The sequence below is a fragment of the Dromiciops gliroides genome, chromosome 4 (genome assembly GCF_019393635.1).
Source record: "Dromiciops gliroides isolate mDroGli1 chromosome 4, mDroGli1.pri, whole genome shotgun sequence".
NCBI lineage: Eukaryota > Metazoa > Chordata > Mammalia > Microbiotheria > Microbiotheriidae > Dromiciops > Dromiciops gliroides.
The window spans coordinates 590,931-611,607 of NC_057864.1; the positions used below are offsets into that span (position 1 = coordinate 590,931).

The 20,677-nt window shown below is 45.3% G+C and overlaps 1 protein-coding gene across 5 annotated transcripts in view; it reads right to left on the reverse strand.

The window, feature by feature from the left end:
* Window positions 1–20,677, reverse strand: part of NEXN (nexilin F-actin binding protein) — a 51,658-nt gene that overhangs the window by 14,625 nt on the left and 16,356 nt on the right. For 2 of the 5 annotated variants that reach the window (XM_043964400.1, XM_043964401.1), the window contains exons 2-9: window positions 16,384–16,464; window positions 12,225–12,416; window positions 11,921–11,996; window positions 11,681–11,829; window positions 3,764–3,805; window positions 2,308–2,487; window positions 2,036–2,212; window positions 286–477 (exon numbers count right to left, since the gene is read on the reverse strand). In XM_043964400.1, coding sequence (XP_043820335.1) covers window positions 286–477; window positions 2,036–2,212; window positions 2,308–2,487; window positions 3,764–3,805; window positions 11,681–11,829; window positions 11,921–11,996; window positions 12,225–12,416; window positions 16,384–16,410 — 1,035 coding nt within the window. In that variant the 5' untranslated portion in view covers window positions 16,411–16,464. The remainder of the gene's footprint in view (window positions 1–285; window positions 478–2,035; window positions 2,213–2,307; window positions 2,488–3,763; window positions 3,806–11,680; window positions 11,830–11,920; window positions 11,997–12,224; window positions 12,417–16,383; window positions 16,465–20,677) is intronic. The other 3 variants (XM_043964403.1, XM_043964405.1, XM_043964402.1) reach the window with 2 other exon arrangements.

Here is a 20,677-nt window from a genome sequence, read left to right on the forward strand (position 1 = left end):
AGGTCTCTTTATAAATTGCTTTGTTATGATTAAGTTTGCCAACCACCTTACACGGGTACCTGCATGTGCGTGCACACATGCACACATGTGTACACGCGCACGCACACACACACACAGAGTCTCCTGAACTGAGAAGGTGAAAAGGTAACAACAGGAAGGCTCACACTTTTCACCTGAGCAGAGAGGGTCTGAGGCCCCTTGGCAATTCCGAAAGGGGCTGATTTCTGCTCCATCCCTCCCACGGGTGCCCTAAGCCCACCCTCTCTGGGGAGGCCCATTGCTCACCATGCTCTTCCTCGCTTCTGCGAATGCTCTCTTCTCTTCCTCTATTCGCCTCCTGGCTCCTTCCGCAGCTTTCCTCTTTTCCTCTTCTCTTCTTTGCCTTTCTGCGTCTTCAAAGCTGAGCTTGAGTTTTCCAGGGCGATAAGACTCTCGAAGAGAATTTTCCATCTCATGGCTGCCCTCTTCTTCATTGGCCTGCCCAGGGCAAAGATCTCTATTGAAAAATAGGGGTCCAGTGGAAAGGAACTCAGCCCTCAGAGAGTCCAGCCCTTTAGGAGAACATCCTGGGATGGCGGGGGGAGCTTAGAGGTGGCACAGGTTTCGGACCTGTCCATCACTGAACCCCTTATCTTCTTCCACAAACCCTCGCCTCTTCCTAACTTTCCTATCACTAGAGCAGTTCCCCCACTCCCCAGGCTCGCAACCCAGGTGCTGTCCCCAAACCCTCATCCCCTCTCACTTCCATAATCGAATCTTTTGCTGAGGAATATCAGCTTCACTCTTATAGCCTTTCCAGTCTGCTCACAGCTTCCCTCGTGTTCTCTGTGATGGGGGCACTGACCTCCCTGCACACACTCCAGGCGTCTTCTCTCTGGCCATCCCCTATGCTTGGAATTCTCTCCCTCCTCAAGTGCGTATCCCAGCTCCCTTCAGGTCCCAGCTAAGCTCTCGCCTTCTGCAGGAAGCCTTTCCTGACCCTCCTAGCGCTGTCACCTTCCCTAGTTGCCTTTCATGCATCTCATTTGTACCTAGTTGTCTGCAGGTTGTTTCTCATTCGTTTGTGAGCTCCTGGAGAGAGTAGAGGCTGGTTTTTTGTCCTTTTGTCTATCCCCATCACTTAGCACGGTGCCTGGCCCAGAGCAGGCACTTAATAAGTATCTGTTGACTGATTTACTGACAGAACTGAGAGATCTAGACAGTGTCAGTCGAAACCAGGCTCTTTCATTTGTGGAAGGAGTCTGCAGTGCAGTTGCTAGTTAGTGGTGATTCTTTCTCACAGCACACACATTGTTGAAATATTTGAATAGGTTTTGCATTATTATAATGTTAATAAATTCTATATTGTCAGGAACACAAAAGTTTGTCTACACTTAGAAAACAGAGGTTTGAAACTAATAGGAAAAAAAGGCTTATGGGAAAAGACATTTCTTCTGTTTTTATAAACCACGGTGGAGACTCTGAGCACACTAATTCATTAATGAGGGTGATGTTTCATTTTTAGTTATTTATGAGTAAATATCGGAATGTCCCCCCCCCACCCCGCCTGCCTTAGAACCTGGGATTCAGATAAACAAGGAAACAATTCAGTAGTATATAGAGAAAACCTACCACTCTACCTGGAGCACATCCCTAAAAAGATGAGTCGAAGGGGACCAGGCCTAGCTAGCAACCGTACTATAATATGATGATTTTTTTTCTTTTTTGCTTAGCCAACTGTTTAACTATGACATATTCTTAAAGGGACTTAAAAGCAGCAGGGCCTAGGTCTATAATGGACTTGAAAATCTCTTACATCTCTTGGGCAACATGATCCTCTATGAAGAGGAGTTCAGAAGGCTTAACAGTATGTTCAACAGCTACCGAGATTTCATCATCTTTCTGTTGTCGAGCTCTGAATCCTGCCCTGGGAAGCTTAAAACGCAAAGCAGGCAGGTCCTTCCACATAGGGCTGGCCAGCGCAGGCATTCTGCGTGCTGGCCAATTCTGGGCCTTTCTAGAAAGGGCATCACTCGTGCAGCGCTGCCCTCTTTACCATTTGCTGCCGGGCCTCTTCAAAGGCCCGTCTCTCTTCCTCAAGGCGCTGTCGCGCCTCCTCCGCCGCTTGCTTCTTCCTCTTTTCTTGCCTCTCTTTCTCCATTTCTTCAAAAGTGAGTTTCAGCTTTCCAGGAGAAGGAGAGTCCTTCGTGCCTTCGCTCTCTACTTCCTCATCCTAAGAAAAAGTTGGGAAAGTGCCCCTGTTAGTCACATGAAGACACCGACCTTGGTGTGACTTTGAGCATTTGTCCTAGAAGAGGACACACTCACCATAACAAGTGAAAGGCATTTCGCTTCCTTGAGGGATCGGATTCTCTTTTCCTCTTCGAGTCTCTTCCTCTCCTGCTCCTCACGTTCTCTTTCCAGGTCCTCAAAACTCTTTTGCATTTTTCCAGGTGTTTTGTGGGATTTTACAGGCACCACTGTCACAAGCAGTGAATCGTCTCCTTCCTAGCACGAAAAGTCCGTTATTAGAATGCTTCTCCCTATCCAAAATCTGAGTTTCACGGAAACTTACCACTATCTCAGCTGCGTTACCTCCTGGTTCTATCAAATAGTAACACAAAGAAAAGAGGTGGTGGTTTTTTCTCCTCAGTATCAACAGCAACTACATTCCCACACCTAAGCTCTGTGAGTGTGTGTGCGCGTATTAGTTTTTATCCCATTGAAATCCACTCCCAAAAAAGGAAAAGAAAAAAAAAAAGAAGAAATCAACTCCCCAGAGTTCATCAGACTTGAAAACGAACGTAAATGTTGCTAATAGGGTGACCAACGATACATCTAGAGCTTCAGGAAAAGAGAGCTGCGCATGCATGGACCAATGGCCCGGAAGATATTGTCCTTGTGGTAAATGGGCTCAGAATCAATTTGATGGCGATTTAGAGAGTTGAAACAAAGGTTTCCCTAATGCATTATTATTATATATGCAAAGCACAAGTTTTAAAATAATTCATAAACAGTTATTTTTACCATGAAGAGACAAAATATTTCCAAATGATTTATTATGAACACATATCCTCTTGTAAATATGTCTTTTTAACTACTCAAAAATAGATTTCTTTTCAAGACATCTAAATTAGTTCCTTCCATACCAACTGGTTTGGGTATGAATATTTAAAAATAGAATACAGGGTGATGGGCAGCCCAAATACATAGCCTTCATATAAAGCTGCTCAGCTCTGTGCCTCTACAATCTTGGGAACGCCATCAAATTGTTTGTTAGGGTGTCTAGGTTCTGTATTGGATGGAAATCAATGGTTCTCAAATGCTGTGTAGTTTGTGGACTTCCACTGTGTGAGATGCAAACACACAGGGCTGTTTAATAAATAGTGCAGGAGAACTGGGTGCCAGTCCTCTCTCTCTAGGGCATGCTACAAAAAGGGGGGTGAAGGATCAAAGGGAACTCGAAATCATCTTCAAGATAGCAGTTCAAGGCTCCTGTTCGAGACACTTCTTTTGGGAGGCATACTTCAAACCAAGGATCTTAAGCAGCCCATTTATTTATAATTGATGCCAACTGATTTTTAGATGCAGCCATGAAAGGTTTTTAAATTAATTTTCCATCAACACAATTTTTGGCTGTAGATTCAAAAATACTTATGGTCTTACTTGGCGAAGTATTTCATCAACAAAAGTGCCCTTCTTACCTATTTTCCTTTCATTAAAAAAGAATTCATGACTCAGATAATCTTGGGTGAATATTTCATTGAAAGAAACGTGTGTTTACCTCTGATGCTGATTCAGTTCCCGTATTGTTTATGTCCTCAATCTATTGAATGAGAATTTCATATCATTACATTCTGTTGGCGCTTTGCCTTCGGTTTTCAAACATACAATTGAAAAAATAATAAAATAAAATAAAATAAAATAAAATACTTGCAGTAACTTTTCAAATGTGAGATTTGGGGAATGTTCATTTTGATGTTCATCCAATAGGCTGATGAGCTTCTTTTCAAACTGTAACTAGCAGGTCAAATGGATACTTTGCACTTGGATATTAACATTATGAGATTTAGCCACTAAATTTTAATCAGTGTAGTTTTTCCTGTTATTAACACTAACAGGAACCAACATTTGAAGATACCCTCAAAGCCTACCTTTATAGAATTCTGGAAATGGAACAGTGAGTCTAATTCTTATCAGCGCCCAGTGGACTTAAAAGCAGCAATGAACAATTGTGTTAGTTTAAACTGAGATGGACATGCATACACCCTTCCATATCAACTCCCCTCGACCCTTCACAAGAAAGAATACATCAGTCTTCGAAGAGTTTTAATGCTGGATATGCACAAACAATTCAGAATTACCCTCAGCGGATTCTCTTTCACATAATTCCTTTAAAAGTGTGTGTGGGGGGTGGGGTGGGCAGGGATCGGGGAGGAAGGTTACTGGTCACAACATTGAGTCAGGGCCCCTGCCACATTTTTCTGATTTGAATACGGGGAACAATGCAGCATGGGGAGGAGTCAGATTCAGGTATGCCCCACAAAAGACATTAATATTGAAGTCTAATAGGGTCAACCCCAGTATTCAATTTGAAGTAAAGAAAAAGACAAAACCGGCTTAAATAATACAACATTGCCCTGCTATCACAAAAGGACAATGAAGAGACAGGAAAGCTGGGAAAGGCAGAGAGGAAGGAGCGTTTGGGTATTTTGTTTTTACCAATTTGGAAACAATTTGCTCCCTGGACAGCAGATGGCTTATTTATCCCCTAACTCGGCTCTTACCAGGAATTCACCTAAGTCCTTTAGGAAGCCCTAGGGTCTCTGTCGCAGAATTGAGACTCTGAATCAGAAGGCCCCTCAAAGGGCACATGGTCCGGCCTACACCTGAACAAGGAGCCCTTTCTACGGCCTTCCTGACCAATGGTCCCGGAGCCTGTGCTGCAAGATCTCCACAGCGCCCCCCACAGGGGGATCACGAATTATTCATTGGGAAGCATCGGAACTCCATCGGGACCAAGAGTCGGCCCCTCTCTTTCACACTATAGTGCCTGTGTCCCCTGAGACTTCCAAGTCCTGGCCCCACGCGCCCAATCCTCCCACTGATGTTCGAAACCCATGAGCTCATGTCACTGCACAATCCGGGCCACTGTGATCGTTTGAAGGCTCTTCATAACGTTGAGCCTAACTCTGCTCGTTAGCGGCTCCTGCCTGGTGCTTGTCTCCAGCCCAGTGAAGTGAAAGTTTTCACGAGACACAGGTAGGGAGGCATCGGGTTTTTCCCACCCAACATAGATGTCTCTGTAGGGCCCGTTCTTGGCTGCCTCATTGCTGCCAATCTGTCGCAGACAGTAGTTCAGCTGCTATGAGAGGATCCAAACTAGGGCACTGGGAAAGGATGCCTGAAGCCTGGGGAGGCATCCGCCCTTGTCTCCTTCCAACCCACTGCACATACCCTTACTCCTCAGGCAATAGTGAATCCATTTGGTCCATCTTTGGCAGGACCGCACACTTTATGGAATGCCCTTCTTTGCACTATCTTTTCCTAGGGGAATGTAGCCATCTGGGTCTCTTGTATCTCACAGTGCTTAGCAGACTGCCTGATGCACATAGCAAGTGCTTAATAAATGTTTTTTCATTCATACAAAAAAGTATCTTCCACAAATATGTATCATGCACTTACTTCTGTATCTTACAAATGATACTTAATTATTTGAAACAGAATAGAACACTCATTTCTAAGTTAAACCTTAGAACCTGACTTTTTATATTTAATTTACATCATGTAATTAGTTTTCCTTTGCTTTCCACATGTTCTTAGACCTTTTTCATGAAATGAAAATGAGTTCTTTCTATATTGGTCATAAAGAACCTGAATCCAAACCCTGCTCATGCCACTAAATACCTGCATGACCTCACCTCAGGTTCATCTGTTAAATGAGAGTTGACCGTAACAAGCTCTAAGGTGCCCTAGTGGGCAGTGACTTGGAGTCAGGAAGGACAGATAGGTCACTGGAAATGTAGCCCTGGGCAGCCTCTGTTTCCTTAACCCTACGATGGGGGGCAGGGTTCGACTCCTAAATCTACCATCACACTTTCTAGCCTGAGGGGCTGCAGCACATTCTAGCTGAAGAGCCCTCGACCTCCATCTCCCTGCATCCTTATGTTTTGTTTTTCACTAAGCCCCGAGTGTCTGGGTCGTCCTCTCCCTCCCGCCCTCCACATCCACCTGAACGCGTACTTCAGAAAGTCCTTGGGCAGTGGGACCTTGATATATCTCTTTTCACAGCCAGAAGGCCTCAGAACAAGGAAGAGGCTCCCTTTGTCCCTGTGACCCAAGTCATCCCAAGACTTGCTTGAAGGCAGCTAGCTCTGCCAAGTCCATCCACAAGCCCTGTAGGTCCCCAGGGATGCTGAACAGCAGTTCCAGCCAGGGAACCAATGGCTCTAGTTCATCACGGAGTCAGGAGATCCAGTGTCCAGCCTCAGCTCCAACATCAGCTGTGGGCCTGCAACACAGACTCTCCGAGCCAGAAAGACCTCCAAACCATCTAGCCCAAAAAAGCCCTCTACAAGTGAGTGCCCTCCAGCCTTTGCTCTGTGACCTCTAGGGAGAGGCCAAGCAGAACAAATAATCCCAATCCCTTTACCACCCAACAGCCCTTTCCATACTGGAGAATACCTATCCCGTCTTGGCCTGTTGTGCCTCAGTTTCCTCATCTGAAAAATGAGAACTCTGCTAGCACACACCTCCCAGAAGTCCCTCAGACACACTGCTCGAGTGGGAACAGGGCCTCAGCAGCAGCTGAGGACAGTGTTGGCTCCGACCCACCAAGGAACCAAAAAACTGTCAAGGTGCAGGACGTTGGGCCTGTTTCCTGGTCTCTGCCGGACACCGTCCCTCCAAAAGAAGGTTACAGTTTCCAAGTTGAGGGCCGCTAAACTTGATTTGGCCCACAGTCTTCCCACATTCTTCTGCCAGTGTTACTTTCCTGACCAAGGAGGCGGTGAAGGCAGAGGAGGTCCGGTGTTGAGACTAAACATAAAGCCCTACCAGGGTCTTCCGAAGGCCTTCTCAGAGGGCCTGAGGCATGTGTGAGTGGGGCCGGGACAGTGCATTCCCCACCAGCCCTCCCAAGAGCTTCCAGAGGGAAGGAAAGGCTGCTCAAAGCCTGGCTTAAAAGTCTGCCAGAGCTGAGAGATGGAGGAGACTCCTTCATCCTCAGGCCATGTGGGTGACACTCTCAGACTTGGGGATGTTGGGCACAAGAAACAACTCACACCTCAACAGCCCCATCAGGTTTGCAGTATGATTATTCCCATCTCAGAGATGCAGAAAGGAAGCTCGGGGAAGGATCTCCCCGTATCTGAGCCCAGAGACTGTATCAAAGCTGGAGATCAAACCCAGATCTCCCAATTCCACAGCCAGTGAATTTTCTAGGAAGACCTTTGGGAACTCAGGGTTGGAAGGTTCCTAAGAATATGGGGCTGATCCCCTATTTGACCGAGGGAGAAAGTGAGGCCCAGAGAAACCAAATAATTGTCAGGTTCTCCCCATTGAACAATAGAAAGGAAAAGAATTTCCCTTGACTTCCTACCCTTTCTCTTCCCAAATTCAATCATTTATCCCTTCATCTTGAATCCACAATCTGAAGATTCCCGAAAGACGCCTTGCACTCTGCAGGCTTCCAGATGACAATTTCTGATGTAAGTCCAATTGGAGAGACAATAAGTGCTTGTCATGTGTTCTGGCACAGACACAACAATGGAAAGTGACCCAGTCCCTGCCCTAGAGGACAGTCCAATCTAGCAGGATGCTTACACAGGGACAAGTGAACCACTATAAGAAATGAGAATTTCCTAAGTGAGGAGCACTTATTAAGTGCTTCCTAGGTTCCAACTGAGTACATAGGAGAGGGGAAATAGAAAAGGATGAAAGGTGGGAGGAGAGAAGAAAGGAAATCTGGAGAGGTTTCATGGAGGTGGCAGCACGTCAGCTGAGCCTTGAAAGAACATCAGGGAGGGGCAGCTAGGTGGCGAAGTGGATAGAGCACTGGCCCTGGAGTCAGGAGTACCTGAGTTCAAATCCGGCTTCAGACACTTAACACTTACTAGCTGTGTGACCCTGGGCAAGTCACTTAACCCCAATTGCCTCACTAAAAAAAAAAAAAAAAGAACCTTTCAGGGGATCCAAAAGGTCAAAATAATTTTGGGGGCAGCTAGATGGCACAGTGGATAGAACACCGGCCCTGGATTCAGGAGTACCTGAGTTCAAATCCGGCCTCAGACACTTAACACTTACTAGCTGTGTGACCCTGGGCAAGTCACTTAACCCCAATTGCCTTACCAAAAAAAAAGAAAGAAAGAACATCAAAGAGTTGGGCTGCTAAAGGAATTTGTTCTAGGCATAGCACTCAAATGCACAGAGGCCAAAACCGGGAGGGCAAGATGAGGAAGGAGAGGATCCAAGATTCTGGCTCAAAGGGACCTTAAAGGGCGTCTAAGCTGGTTCCTCGCTTGTAAGATAAGGAAGTGGAGGTCCTTTGAAGGTGACTTGCCCAAGGTCGCACAGGTATTAAATGACAGAGTTGGGATTGGAACCCAGGACCTGACTCTAATTCCAACCCTCTTGCCCCAAACCAGTGTATAAGACCGAGCTGCATAAAGTAAAGCTGGACAAGTGGCTGGGAGTGGGGGGCAGGGAGAGGGGGAAGGGCAGAGCTTGAATGCCTGAAGAAGATAGGATAGAGCGCCATTTTTATATTGATGAAACGTTGTGTGAACTGATGAGTTCTTGTCTCCGTAAAATGCGACGATGGCAATGGGGGTTCTCCCTTTGAACCTGTCACACCCTTCTGAGAAGATGAGGTCTTGAAGTTGCTTGGCCAGATCCTTGGCTCTTGCACCAATGTTGCCAGGCTCTCCTCCTCAGGACAAAGGCTCTGGCGGTCCAGAGGTGAGACAGGGCATGTGGACAGGCTGTCACGGCCCATCCAGGAAAGACAATGTGAGGGAAATGACCGACCCAACAAGCATCTGTTAAGCTCTGCCCTACAGAAAAAATCCTGGAGGTCTCCCTGGATGGGGAGCCTAACCCTAGCCCTCTGCTTTCCCATGCCCACTAAAACCAGGATGAAATCTTTGTCACATAAGCTAAGCCTAACGAGAGTCCTTTTGTATGTGGCATCTCCTTGGGGAGAGGAAGGGTCAGGTTATGACATGAACTGGAATATCTCCATATCTGAGCAGGAACAGAAAAGGAGGCTTGTGGATGAAACCACCAATGCTCCGTACATGCAGAGCAGATTCAGCCCAGGAATTTCCAAGTTCTACTGTTTAGTGGTGGCTCCCTCTCAACTTTCTTCTCTGAATTTTGGAGAGCTTCAATGACCTTTTCTTTTTGGGGGTGTGGGGAGAAGGCAGTGTATGAGATGATGGACTTGTGTCAGTTCTGTGTGAGATGATTATGGATTTGAGTTAGATTAAACTTTGAGGATGGGGTCTGGAAGATACCCAGCCCCCCCCACCCCACCCCCCCACCCCCCCCCCAGTATAGTTAGTCTCTCTCTTTGCCTAAAAGTTAATTGCTTGTTAAGTTCTCTGCCTCCTTTACCAATTAGCAGTATTTACTGCCTGTAATAAAAGTCGTGTCTCCGGCCAGCCTGCCTCCTCCTCCTCACATGTCAGAGCCCCAGTCCTTGTCATGGATTAATTGCAAAGGGGAATGATTTCTGCCCCCCTTTTCTTTGACATTCCTCAGACTCATTACCCCCTCCCCTTCCCTCTTCCCTCGTTTGACCTTGTTCCCCCTCCCCTTTTCCCCCTTGTCCCTGGAACACGTATACATGTCTCCATACATTGATCACAAGCTAAGCACACATCCTGGGTGTGGAAATTTATTTTGATTTGGGGACCCTACCTTTAGGCTGAGATTAGAAAGCCTTAGGCCCTCAGGGTCTCTCCCCCTCCTCCTCAGCTTCAGCTGAGCGGAAAAAGCCCCGTGGGCTATACAAGATGCCAGGTCAGACAGCTGGGGGGGAAAAAAAGCCCCAGCTCCCTCCAACCTGAGCGGAGCTATCCAAAGATTCCGGATAGCCTGTGCTGAGGCATGAGGCTTGAGAGTGCGCGCGCGCGCGCGCGCGCGCACACACACACACACACACACACACCAGCTGCAGCTCTGGCTGGCAGATTAGCTTGGTCTGTGGGGGCGAAGGAAGCCCCAAGATTTGAGTGGAGAGAAGAAAAGGTATATATAGACCTGGGAGTTAGACTAGAGAGAGGACAGACTAGGAAGAAGGAGCAAGGACGGACTAGATAGAGAGACAAGATTGAGGAGAGGGGCTGACTAGAGGACGGACTAGAAAGGCTAGAGGGGAGCTCGGACAAGGACGGAGCAGAGTTTGGTTCGGAAAAGGAGAGACGGGACTGACAAGGTTACAGGCCTTAATACAAACCAGGGTAAGTGTAACGTGCCCAAGAAGTTCGAAGCACAGCAGGTGGGAAAGAGAAGCAGCGGAAAGAGACCGCAGGAAAGCAGTCAGGTTGTACATTTTATTTTCCTGTATTCTTAATTTCAAATAGTATCTCATAAATAAACTCTGCTTGGATTATTTAGTTAAGAGGCTTCTTAATCCTGTGCTTATCAATTTGGGAGTGGAGCAGTGTGGTGGAACTTTATAAATGGCCCACATTAAATTAACGAAGCCAGATAGCCAAATAGTCAACAGTCCCCAGACTAGTCATCCATAGTTTAGCCCCCCAAAATTAGCCCTAGTTAATAAAATATTTTCACATTTGAATGGCGACCGAGGCAGGACTTATGGCCCAATTATAATTTCTCTAAGCTTATCATTTTTCATACACTCATAATTTTTCATAAATCCAATTATATAATTTTTCCAGGTTAGTTATAGTTATTAATAATTAATTTTTTTACATGGGTGAGACAGGATTGGATGTTAGATTGTGAGCTCACCCTAGTGCACGTGGGGACTTTCCTCCTCAAAAATACTATAAAAAACCAAAGTTTGAATCTGTTGTTGTGACTCAGTTATTGTTTGCCTGTTCTCACGAGAATGTAATAAATCTGTCTCTGCTTGACTTGGTGGTCTCCTTGAGTTATTTTGGTAAACTGAGGCAGTTTGTCCCAAACAGCAGGGAGCCGTGCTCCTCCCCTTAAAAAAAAATCCTCCCCTGTACCAAATGAACAGTAAAGTAAAACAAATTCACACACGCCCATGTCTCGCTCCCCCGGAGTCCCTCACCTCTCCTACTAGGTGAGGCACAGACTGCATTTTCTGTCCTCTGGAACCATGCATGATTGGACACCAATTCGATCACTTCAATATGGTCTAATTATAGGCTGGTGCCCTGGCATCATCACTGGGCTAAGTGCTGCCTCCCATCCTTGAAGACACCCAGGGAACATGGAGACACCTGGGAAGAGGAGCCGCTCATGGACCCCATGCCGGAGCCGGCAACTGACCTTGACTATCCCCACACTCAGCCCACACCAGCCTCCTCTGCCTTCCTTCCAGATGGCAAGATGGCCTGAAGCATTCTGCTTCCCTTTGGAGGGGGCTGCAACTCAGGCTGTTGATGCCACTGTGGACACCAGCATCCTGTGGAGACTCTGCATTGACGTCCAGTCCCAGCCCCAACCCCGCCTGGCCCCCCAAGCCCTGGTGCCCACCGACCTGCTCTGCGCGCTTCGCCAATTCTCTCTGGATTTTCCTCTTTTCTAATAGGTCTTGTTCAATTCTGCGCTTTCTTTCCTCCTCAGTTCGTTTCCTTTGCTCCTCTTGTCTTTGTTTTTCCATTTCAGCAAATTTGCCCTTAACAGTTCCTATGAATAGAGGAGCATTTAAAAAACAATCTTCTCTAATGCCTAATTTTGCAATTAATTCCATTCCCAACTGATTCTTTCAATCCCTTACCTGTTAGCTTTGGAACATAAGCCTTTTCTACCTTAGACAGATCTTCCTCCTCATCGGAAGCAAGCATTTCTTTCATCTAGACACATAAATAAATTACATTGGAAGGAGAATCTCCAAACAAAGATACAACACTGAACAAAATTCTTTTACTACACACGTGCAGGAAAAATTAGCTTATGAAATAAACACATTGCATCATACACATTTCAGTCAGTAAGAAATAATGCTTTAAAACATAAACAATCTTTTGCATTGAATTAAATGTAAAATACAAAAACAAAAACCAAAGAGCAAATCCAACAACCTCCTGCTTTCTCCTGTTCCACTCTCTCTCTCTAAGAAATTGTTCTTTTCTTCTTTGCTTCTCATCTCTAGATCTCCTCTGAGTTCTTTCTTCCCTCGCTTTCTGCATGGCTTCAAATTTATCCTTGACATCACCCTTGCCAAGTTTGGGCACATAGGTTTTGGGGACAGGTTTAGATGAGGAAAGCAGAATCTTTGTTAGATGAAGAGAAAGAAAACAAAGTTTTAAAAAAGATGGGGAAAAAATTAAGAACAGATTAGATTAGACTGAATGTAAGAAAAACGGATTAAAACAGAAAATATGCATGAGTCTGAGAGCTCAGTTTCCTCCAGCAGTAACTGATTTTGTGCTTTCTAAAGATCAGATGGGAAAAGAAAATGGAAACACAAAGAACTAAAGCTAAGTTCTCATGAGAATAAAATCATAATACAAAGTTTTGTGTGAGTTCCTTGATAGGTAGAATCAATACAGGCAAAGCCCACTACAAACCAGAAAGGAGAGGTCTCATTTGTTTTAGTTAAGTATTGTCTACATTTCATTTCCTGGCGCAGCATTAAAGACATGACTAGGAAGTATCTGAGATTGCTTGCCTTAGCACTTTAGTAGTATCATTGATTTAACTAGTAGCCCACACGACCCCCTAGAGCTGGGGTTCTTAACCTGGGATTCACTAACCTCTTGTCCATGGAGAGATTTCAGGAGTCCATGAAGGTGATGTGGTTTTCTAAGAGTTTCTGATTGTTACCTGTATTTCAGCAAAACTGGTTTCCTTTGTAATGCTGTTTTTTACTTTTTGATTGCCTTTAAAAAAACATTATTCTGGGGGCAGCTAGGTGGTGCAGTGGATAGAGCACCAGCCCTGGAGTCAGGAGTACCTGAGTTCAAATCCGACCTTAGACACTTAACACTTACTAGCTGTGTGACCCTGGGCAAGTCACTTAACCCCAATTGCCTCACTAAAAAAAAAAAATTATTCTGAGGCATCTATAGGCTTCCCCATACTTCCAGAGGGTGCAGGACACAAAAGAGTCTGAGCCTCTGCCCTAGGCTTTCTCCCCCACATTCTGTAATGATCTCCCTGATTGAACTCTATTTATCCATTGGTATTTCAAGGCTTGTGTGTATGGACTTGGAAAATGAATTGAACATTCAATTTGTTGTTGTTGTTTTTTAAGTCTCCTAATTTGGGTTCCTTCCATTCATTTCATATGCTAGCTACACTAGCTGCATCCCTTCCCATTCTAGCTTTCCAATAGCCCTGGTCAGTGGCCTGGGAAAGTTCTGCTATGGCTGCCAAGAGGAAGAGCTACCACGTGGGAATAAAGTGTCCAAATATGGAGCAAAACCTTAGTCTTTTTATACAGAAAATTCAAGTCAACCAGTATCCCAGCTTGACTCAGAGTCCAGAATTTACAATATGTCTTGTATCTGCATTTAGTCAGAAACACACTCACTTAACCAAAATAGAACTGAGTCCATTTTGTTAAAATAAGAGCCATTCCCCAATTGATAGATGATCAAAAGACATTAAGTTTTCAGAAGAAATAGAGCTACCTATAGCCATATGAAAAAAATGCTCTAACTCACTATTGATTGGAGAGATTCAGGTCAAAACAATTCTGGATACTACCTCGTATCCATTGGATGGGATAATAGAACAGCAGAGGAAAATGACAAATGTTGTAGGGGATACATTAATACACTCTTGGTAAAGTTGTAAACTGACTTAGTTAACCAAAATATTCCCTTTCTAAGGTTTATTGAGTCATTTTTTTGTTCTAATATTATCCTCAGAAGTTCTGGCCAGCAGCCCATCCAAGGTGATGTCACCAGCTATCTCATCATTAAGGTGATCAGCCAAGGCACTATAGGACCATAGCCCCAGACTATGGCAAACCCTATTCAAAAGAGGCCAGAGTTCATGTCTCCCTCTATGGCCAAGTTTCTCATTAGGAGCCAGCTTAGTCTTGGTTCATTGTTGGGTTAGTCCATGAAGCATTTGCAGGTTGGTGAGAACTATTCCAGTTGTCCTCTGGTGACCTTCAGGATCATGAGTCTCATCCCAGTGTAACGATTGGAATGACGCCACCTGCTGGAGACTTACTGTAGAAGAGTTCTGCCCATGAAGCGAAGGTCTTTGAGGGCAAGACCAGGAGTCTTTTCTTTGGCGTCAGGAAGTGACGCGCTCGGTCTCGCTCTTTCCTTTGGACTCTGGTGGAGAGCGGAGCTAGAAATGTGCTCTCCCTTTAATAGATAGGAATCTAGGCCTTTCTTCTCTCTTTATCAAATTCTTATTCTCCTTAATAAATGCTTAAAAGTCTAACTCTTGCTAAAGCTTATAATTTATTGGCGACCACTTATTGGATATTTGAGACAGACTAGCTAGAATTTTAGCCCTTAACAGATGGCTGACCACGAAGAGGAAAGCTAAACCTCAGTCTTCTGATCTTCTGGTTGGGTAAGAAATTTCCCCTACCCTATCCCTTTAAATCAGAAGTACTGCTGAATTGCCTGGTGTTTTCCCTTTAAATTTTTTCGAATGGACCTTTTAAACTCCCTAATTACCCTATTTTTGATTTTAGTCCATTTAACCAGACAAATGGGAGATAAGATCATGTTAATGCTTTGTTTTTGTGGATTTTCTATTTTTATTTTTATTTTTGTTAAAAGAGCCAGCAACTTACTCACACCAGGAAATATCTCCCCCTCTCCCAACCATGCTTTTTCAGAGAAACCTGAAGAGATTCCTGCAGCTTTTCCCAGTTCTAACACTAATTGTTGCTCTAATTTTGCATGCCTGGAGGCAATGACCCACCCTCTAGAAGCTTTTAATCCCCTAGCACCTGGAGGCAAAGTGGGGGAAGAGGAATCCAGGCCTGAGTTCAAAATCAAGTCTGATTCAAATTGCGCTGGTCCCTCCCCTCCTCTCCAAACCCCACCCTCTACTCCTCCCATGGCCAAGCCCATAGCTTCCCCTGCCTGGGAAGTCCAGAGATCTGATGGGCATGCTCAACTTTCTCTAACTACATTTGCAGCTTCAGGCTCAGCCCTTCCCCAGCCTGGCTGTGCTTCTGAGACAACCTTAGAAAACCCCTTAAATTCCAGATATGCTCATTTTGTTCATAATTTTGCTAACCTGCTTTTGTCTTTAATTAGTAATCTTATAAAGCATTTGTATGGTGAAAAGACTGACAGACAATATAGAGGGGTTAAAGAAGAAAAACTTAAGCTGAATAAGAATGACAACCATCAATATAGTTCAAGACTCTGCTTCTTTTGCCATGGAAGGGTATATATTTTACAGAAATGTAGAAGTAAGCAGCAAGGTATTGATATGAGTATTGGGGATTTTAGATATCGGAATCAAAAGTATTCTGAATTCACTCAGAGTATTAATGTCAGTTCAGAGGTTACATAGGATTTCTATGCTATTACATATACATTTTGAAATTAATGGTATGGGTCTATTTTCATAGAGATTTTCATGCTTTTGAGATTGTGTCTTATACTTATACCCAAAATGGGGTCACAAAGAGTTGAACTTGAATGAAACAGCTGAACAACAACATTGAAACTTCCTTACTCCAGGTTCAGTGCTGTTAAGGGCTAAAATTCTAGCTAGTCTGTCTCAAATATCCAATGAGTGGTCGCCAATAAATTATAAGCTTTAGCAAGAGTTAGACTTTTAAGCATTTATTAAGGAGAATAAGAATTTGATAAAGAGAGAAGAAAGGCCTAGATTCCTATCTATTAAAGGGAGAGCACATTTCTAGCTCCGCTCTCCACCAGAGTCCAAAGGAAAGAGCGAGACCGAGCGCCAGTCTCTTCCTTCCTCCTCCCACTAGCCCGCGTCACTTCCTGACGCCAAAGAAAAGACTCCTGGTCTTGCCCTCAAAGACCTTCGCTTCATGGGCAGAACTCTTCTACAGTAAGTCTCCAGCAGGTGGCGTCATTCCAATCGTTACACCAGTGACCGTGAGTAGGGACCTTGTAGCCGATAATGTGATACATCGAGCAGAAGCTTAAGCACACAGGGACGAGGTGAGCCAATGAGGCTGTGCTTATCCAAACCTATAAGAGTCAGTAATGACCCAGGACTCTGGTGGGACAATGAGGGTCAATCATGCACTTTCTTCACCTCTTTAATCCTGAGACTTACCTCCGCCTTTTGGGAAATGTCATTCATATTCGCTGGAGTTGGCTCTGGCAACAATTACAGAGAGTGGGTAGGACTTGGCACCTGAAAGAATTTTTCCTTTTTAGTATTTTCGTGAAGATATGATGAAAATACAGACAGAAGGCAAAATTGGCTATCCCCCCAAGCCCCACCCCAGCCTAGTGACTAGCCTATTCACTCCTGCACAAGCAGGAATTCCTCCTACCAAATTACACACTGTGAGAGTTTGAAGGAACTTCAGGGATTAGACAAGCCAACTCAGTGACTGCCCTGCCAAGGCCATCCCAGCCCTCCTTCAGGACCTCCAGCGAAGCCATGGAAGGCAGCCAGTTCCACTTTCAAAGAGCCCCAATGGTTGACAAATTCCTCCTTAGGTAAGTCCAGTGGAAGGAAGTCTGTCCCTTTTCCCTCTGAGACAAACCCTGTGGCTTCTGCTCTAAACCCTGGTTCTTCAGTCGCTTTCGGCCTTCTCTATATTACTAGGTCCTTTGCAACCGAATGACCTCTGGGTTTTGAGATCTTGACAGGCAGCAATTGGTGATTACATCTGGGCATCTCGAGATTCTTTTGCCAGCAGAAAATTCCCAGAGATAAAACCTATGTCCTTGAGTTCTCCTCATGAAGATGGTATGGGTGTTAGTAGCAGCTCACAAGGCAAATCTGACTGAGTTCAATAGCTTTCATAGTGGCTTACAGAAATTTGGCATCAGATCCCAGGGTGCCAGCAGGACCTGGATTCAAATGATGCCTCCTGCACATCAGACGCCTGACCAAGGGCAAGTCACTAACTTATCCAGGAGTCAGGAATTATTTTCCATAGGGGTGTGGGGGGGGGCATGTGAAGGCAAAACTACTCAGAGCATATAAGAGACAGCCACCCTTGTGCTGGTGTTCCCCTAAAAATGGGAAACACCAGGCAGCCAGAGGCCTGGAGTCAAGAAGACCTGGAGTCAAGAGTTCAAATTTAGCCTCAGACTGGCTGTGTGAGCCTGGGCGAATCACTTAAGCCCTATTGGCCTCAGTTTCCTCAACTATAAAACAGGAACAATCAAAACACCCGCCTTCAAGTGCTTAGGGCAACATATGGCTCACAGTAGGTGCTTATTAAATGCCTTTTCCTCCCCCCACTACAATTTGGTTATAATGGAAATGGCTATTCCATTCTCCTGCACTGGTCTCTTCAGCTGGGAAGAGCTTGAGCCCCCTTAACGATAGTTTGACTCATAACTTCATGTCTTACATGGAAAGAGAGCATTGAATTTGGCGCTGAAGGACCCATCTTGACTCTGCCTTGTACCACCTTTGTGACCCCAGGCAAGCCAGTTCATGGCTTTGGGCCTCAGTTTCCCTATCTGTACAATGGAGGATAGACAGAGGCGCTAGTTCTCAATCAAGTATGGGGAGAAAAGGAGCACAGACGAGGTTCACAATGGCTCAAAGGAGTATTGGAAAACACATTTTACTGACATCCCAGGTGAGGAAAACCTCTCCACTGGTGTAGATTGGCTCCTTCTCTACACTTCTCATCTAAGACATTTGTTGAGATCACTGAGAAGTTCAACGACTGGGCAACATAGCACGTATGTGTCCATGGCAGGACTTGAACCCATGTCTTCTGTCCTAGCACAGTCACTGACACACACTTTAAAATGTTTGTTGACCAGTCCATTTCCTGTGCCTCTCACCGCCTAATAATTAGAATAAGAAACATAAGAATAATAAATTACATTTGATTGTTCAGTCGAGTGCTAATTTGTGATCCCATTTCACCACCACATTGTCTTAGGTCGTTCCATCCTTGTCCTGTGTCTCAACTGGCTTTCAAGTTACCTGAGGTCAGGACCCCCTTCAGATCTGTTTGGGTTCCCCCCTTCCACATCGTTGTACACAGTGCACACAAGGACACAACCATGGGCACAACTCCTGTGCTGGACATGGAAAAAGCAACAACCACCAAACAGGAAAACGAGACCCTGTAGAATCCCAAGGCTGGATCTGCCACCTCATCCCCAGTTTTGGTCTCAGGCTCTTGGGAGTGGTACTGCACAGGGCCAGGCCCAGAGGAGTCACTCAACAAATGCTATCAACAAAAAAATCTTTTACATAAAAAAAGAACTAGGGGGTTGGACTAGATGACTTCTGGAATCCCTTGTCTTCGATCTCAGAGCCTCTGGAATGGGGGTGTGGGGCACAGGGGTGGGGTGGGGCCTGCAGCACCTTGATCACTTACTCTCTGGTCGACCTTGCATAAGTCACTTCTCCTTGGGCTGCCCAAGCTGTGTCTGATGTCCTCACCATCATCATTTCTTCTAGCACCTAATATTCCATTAGCTACTGCGATTGTGGCAGCTCTTCTCCAAGCCATAGGCACTCATTTCCCCCAGTTGGTTTGGTTTGGTTTAGTTTTGGGGTTTTGTCGGTTTGTTTTTGTTTTTTGCTGCTCTGATATTGCTGCTATTAATACTTTGACCTTTCTTCCAGATCTCCTAGGGGCATGTGTCCCAGAATGGGATCATTAAGCCAGATTCAATCCCTTATCTAGCACAGCTCCGAATTCCAGTCCAAAAACCAGCTGTCTGCTCCACCAGTCATTTCCCTTTCCACGGCCCCTCCACCATGGACTTTTCCCATCTTTTCCCATCTTCTTTGGGCCCCCTTTTAGGTTTGTTTTATAGTGACCATTTCACCCAGCATCCCGATGAAGAGGCATGCAATTAGCACAACGATTGGCTGACACCACCCAGAACAAAACCATGCAGTGTGATGTGATGGGGAGAGCTTCAGCCTTCAGGTCAAGAGGCCTAGATTTGGGTCCTGCCTCCAGCACTTGCTGGCTTCGTGACCAAAGGCTTGTCCCTTCACCTCACCAGCTGCAAAGTGGAGGTGAATATGTCCAACCCACCTATTCCCCTGGGGATGTTGCAAGGCAGTGCTTTATACAGCCCACAATGGGAACCAGCAGGAGTTGTTATTAAGAGAACCTGCCCTTTTAAAGCTGGCTCATGGTAACCCAGATTCCATTGGTAATCATCCTTTTGGTCCTATATCAGCAGTGTCCTGGAAAGCTCCCATCTAAATTGCTCAGTTGAAAGGTCCCCATTCTTGATGCTTAACATGATTCCACTGTCTAACCTATATCAGACTGCTGGCTGTCTTGGGGAGGGGGGAAGGAAGGGAGGGAAGTAAGGAGAACAATCTGGAACCCAAGATCTTACAGAAATGAATGTTGGAAACTATTTTACATGTAACTGGGAAAAAATACGATTCTGAAAGTTTCCCATTCTTGCTCTCTGCCATGGTGGTTACAGTCATGATCATGCTGCTTTAGTTTTTTTGAGGATACTTTTCAAATAGCTCTGGGGACTAAGCCTACTTTAAACGAAACTTGTGCTGTTTTAAACTATTCAAATATGCAACCCTCTCAAACACAGTGCAGAAGAAGTGTAGGGAGGGCTGTGAGCAGTCTGGGCTAGAGTGAAGTGATGGGACTTCTATCTTCACAAAATCATCTCCACCATTTTAAAAGTAAGAAGTGAGGACAAACTGAATAGTGACCATTTCCATAGAGTGTTTTCTTAGCCTTTTCCCATTTTCTAATCACCATTTTAAAAGTGTAAGGCTGGGGATTAGGGCAGTTGTGCTGATGGAAGGTTAAGAGGCAAGCTCTAGGGATAGCCTCCCCCCCACCCAATAATGTCTTTCCTTAAATGTCCAGTCAGTAAAAGGAACAATCAAAGCAGCTTTGTCTCTGTTGGAGAATCTCGGGATCCCCCTGGAAGCAGGTCGGGTTTTTGTCTTTCTTTGTATGCCCAATACCTGGCCCATACTTGGCACTTAATACATTTGTGGTGACTTGACTTACTGACTTGGAAAGGGCCCAAGTTTGAAGGCCACTTCTACTGCTGTGACTACTACCTGCGGCTGATCCTTAACTCACTTGCCTCACTGAGGTGTAAAATGTTTGGTATGTTTTGAGGCTGGGTCTTCCCTCCTCTCCTGCCGAGGCCAGAATGGTCATGGCTGCTCCTTCCCAGGGTCCATCCCACTAGGGCTTGACATAGGAACTGTGACTGACTCTGCTTCCTGACCTTAGGCAGCCTGGGGCTGCCATATTGGAATAGGAGGGGACTAGACAACTTTAATTCCAGCACATCTCAAGCAGCAAGGATTTTAGGTGTGGGCTGCCATGCCCACCTGTTCTTCATCCATAAAATCAAAGGGTTAAGCTAGAGGCTCTTCATGGTCCCTTTTGCCTCTATTTCTGAAATTTCATGAA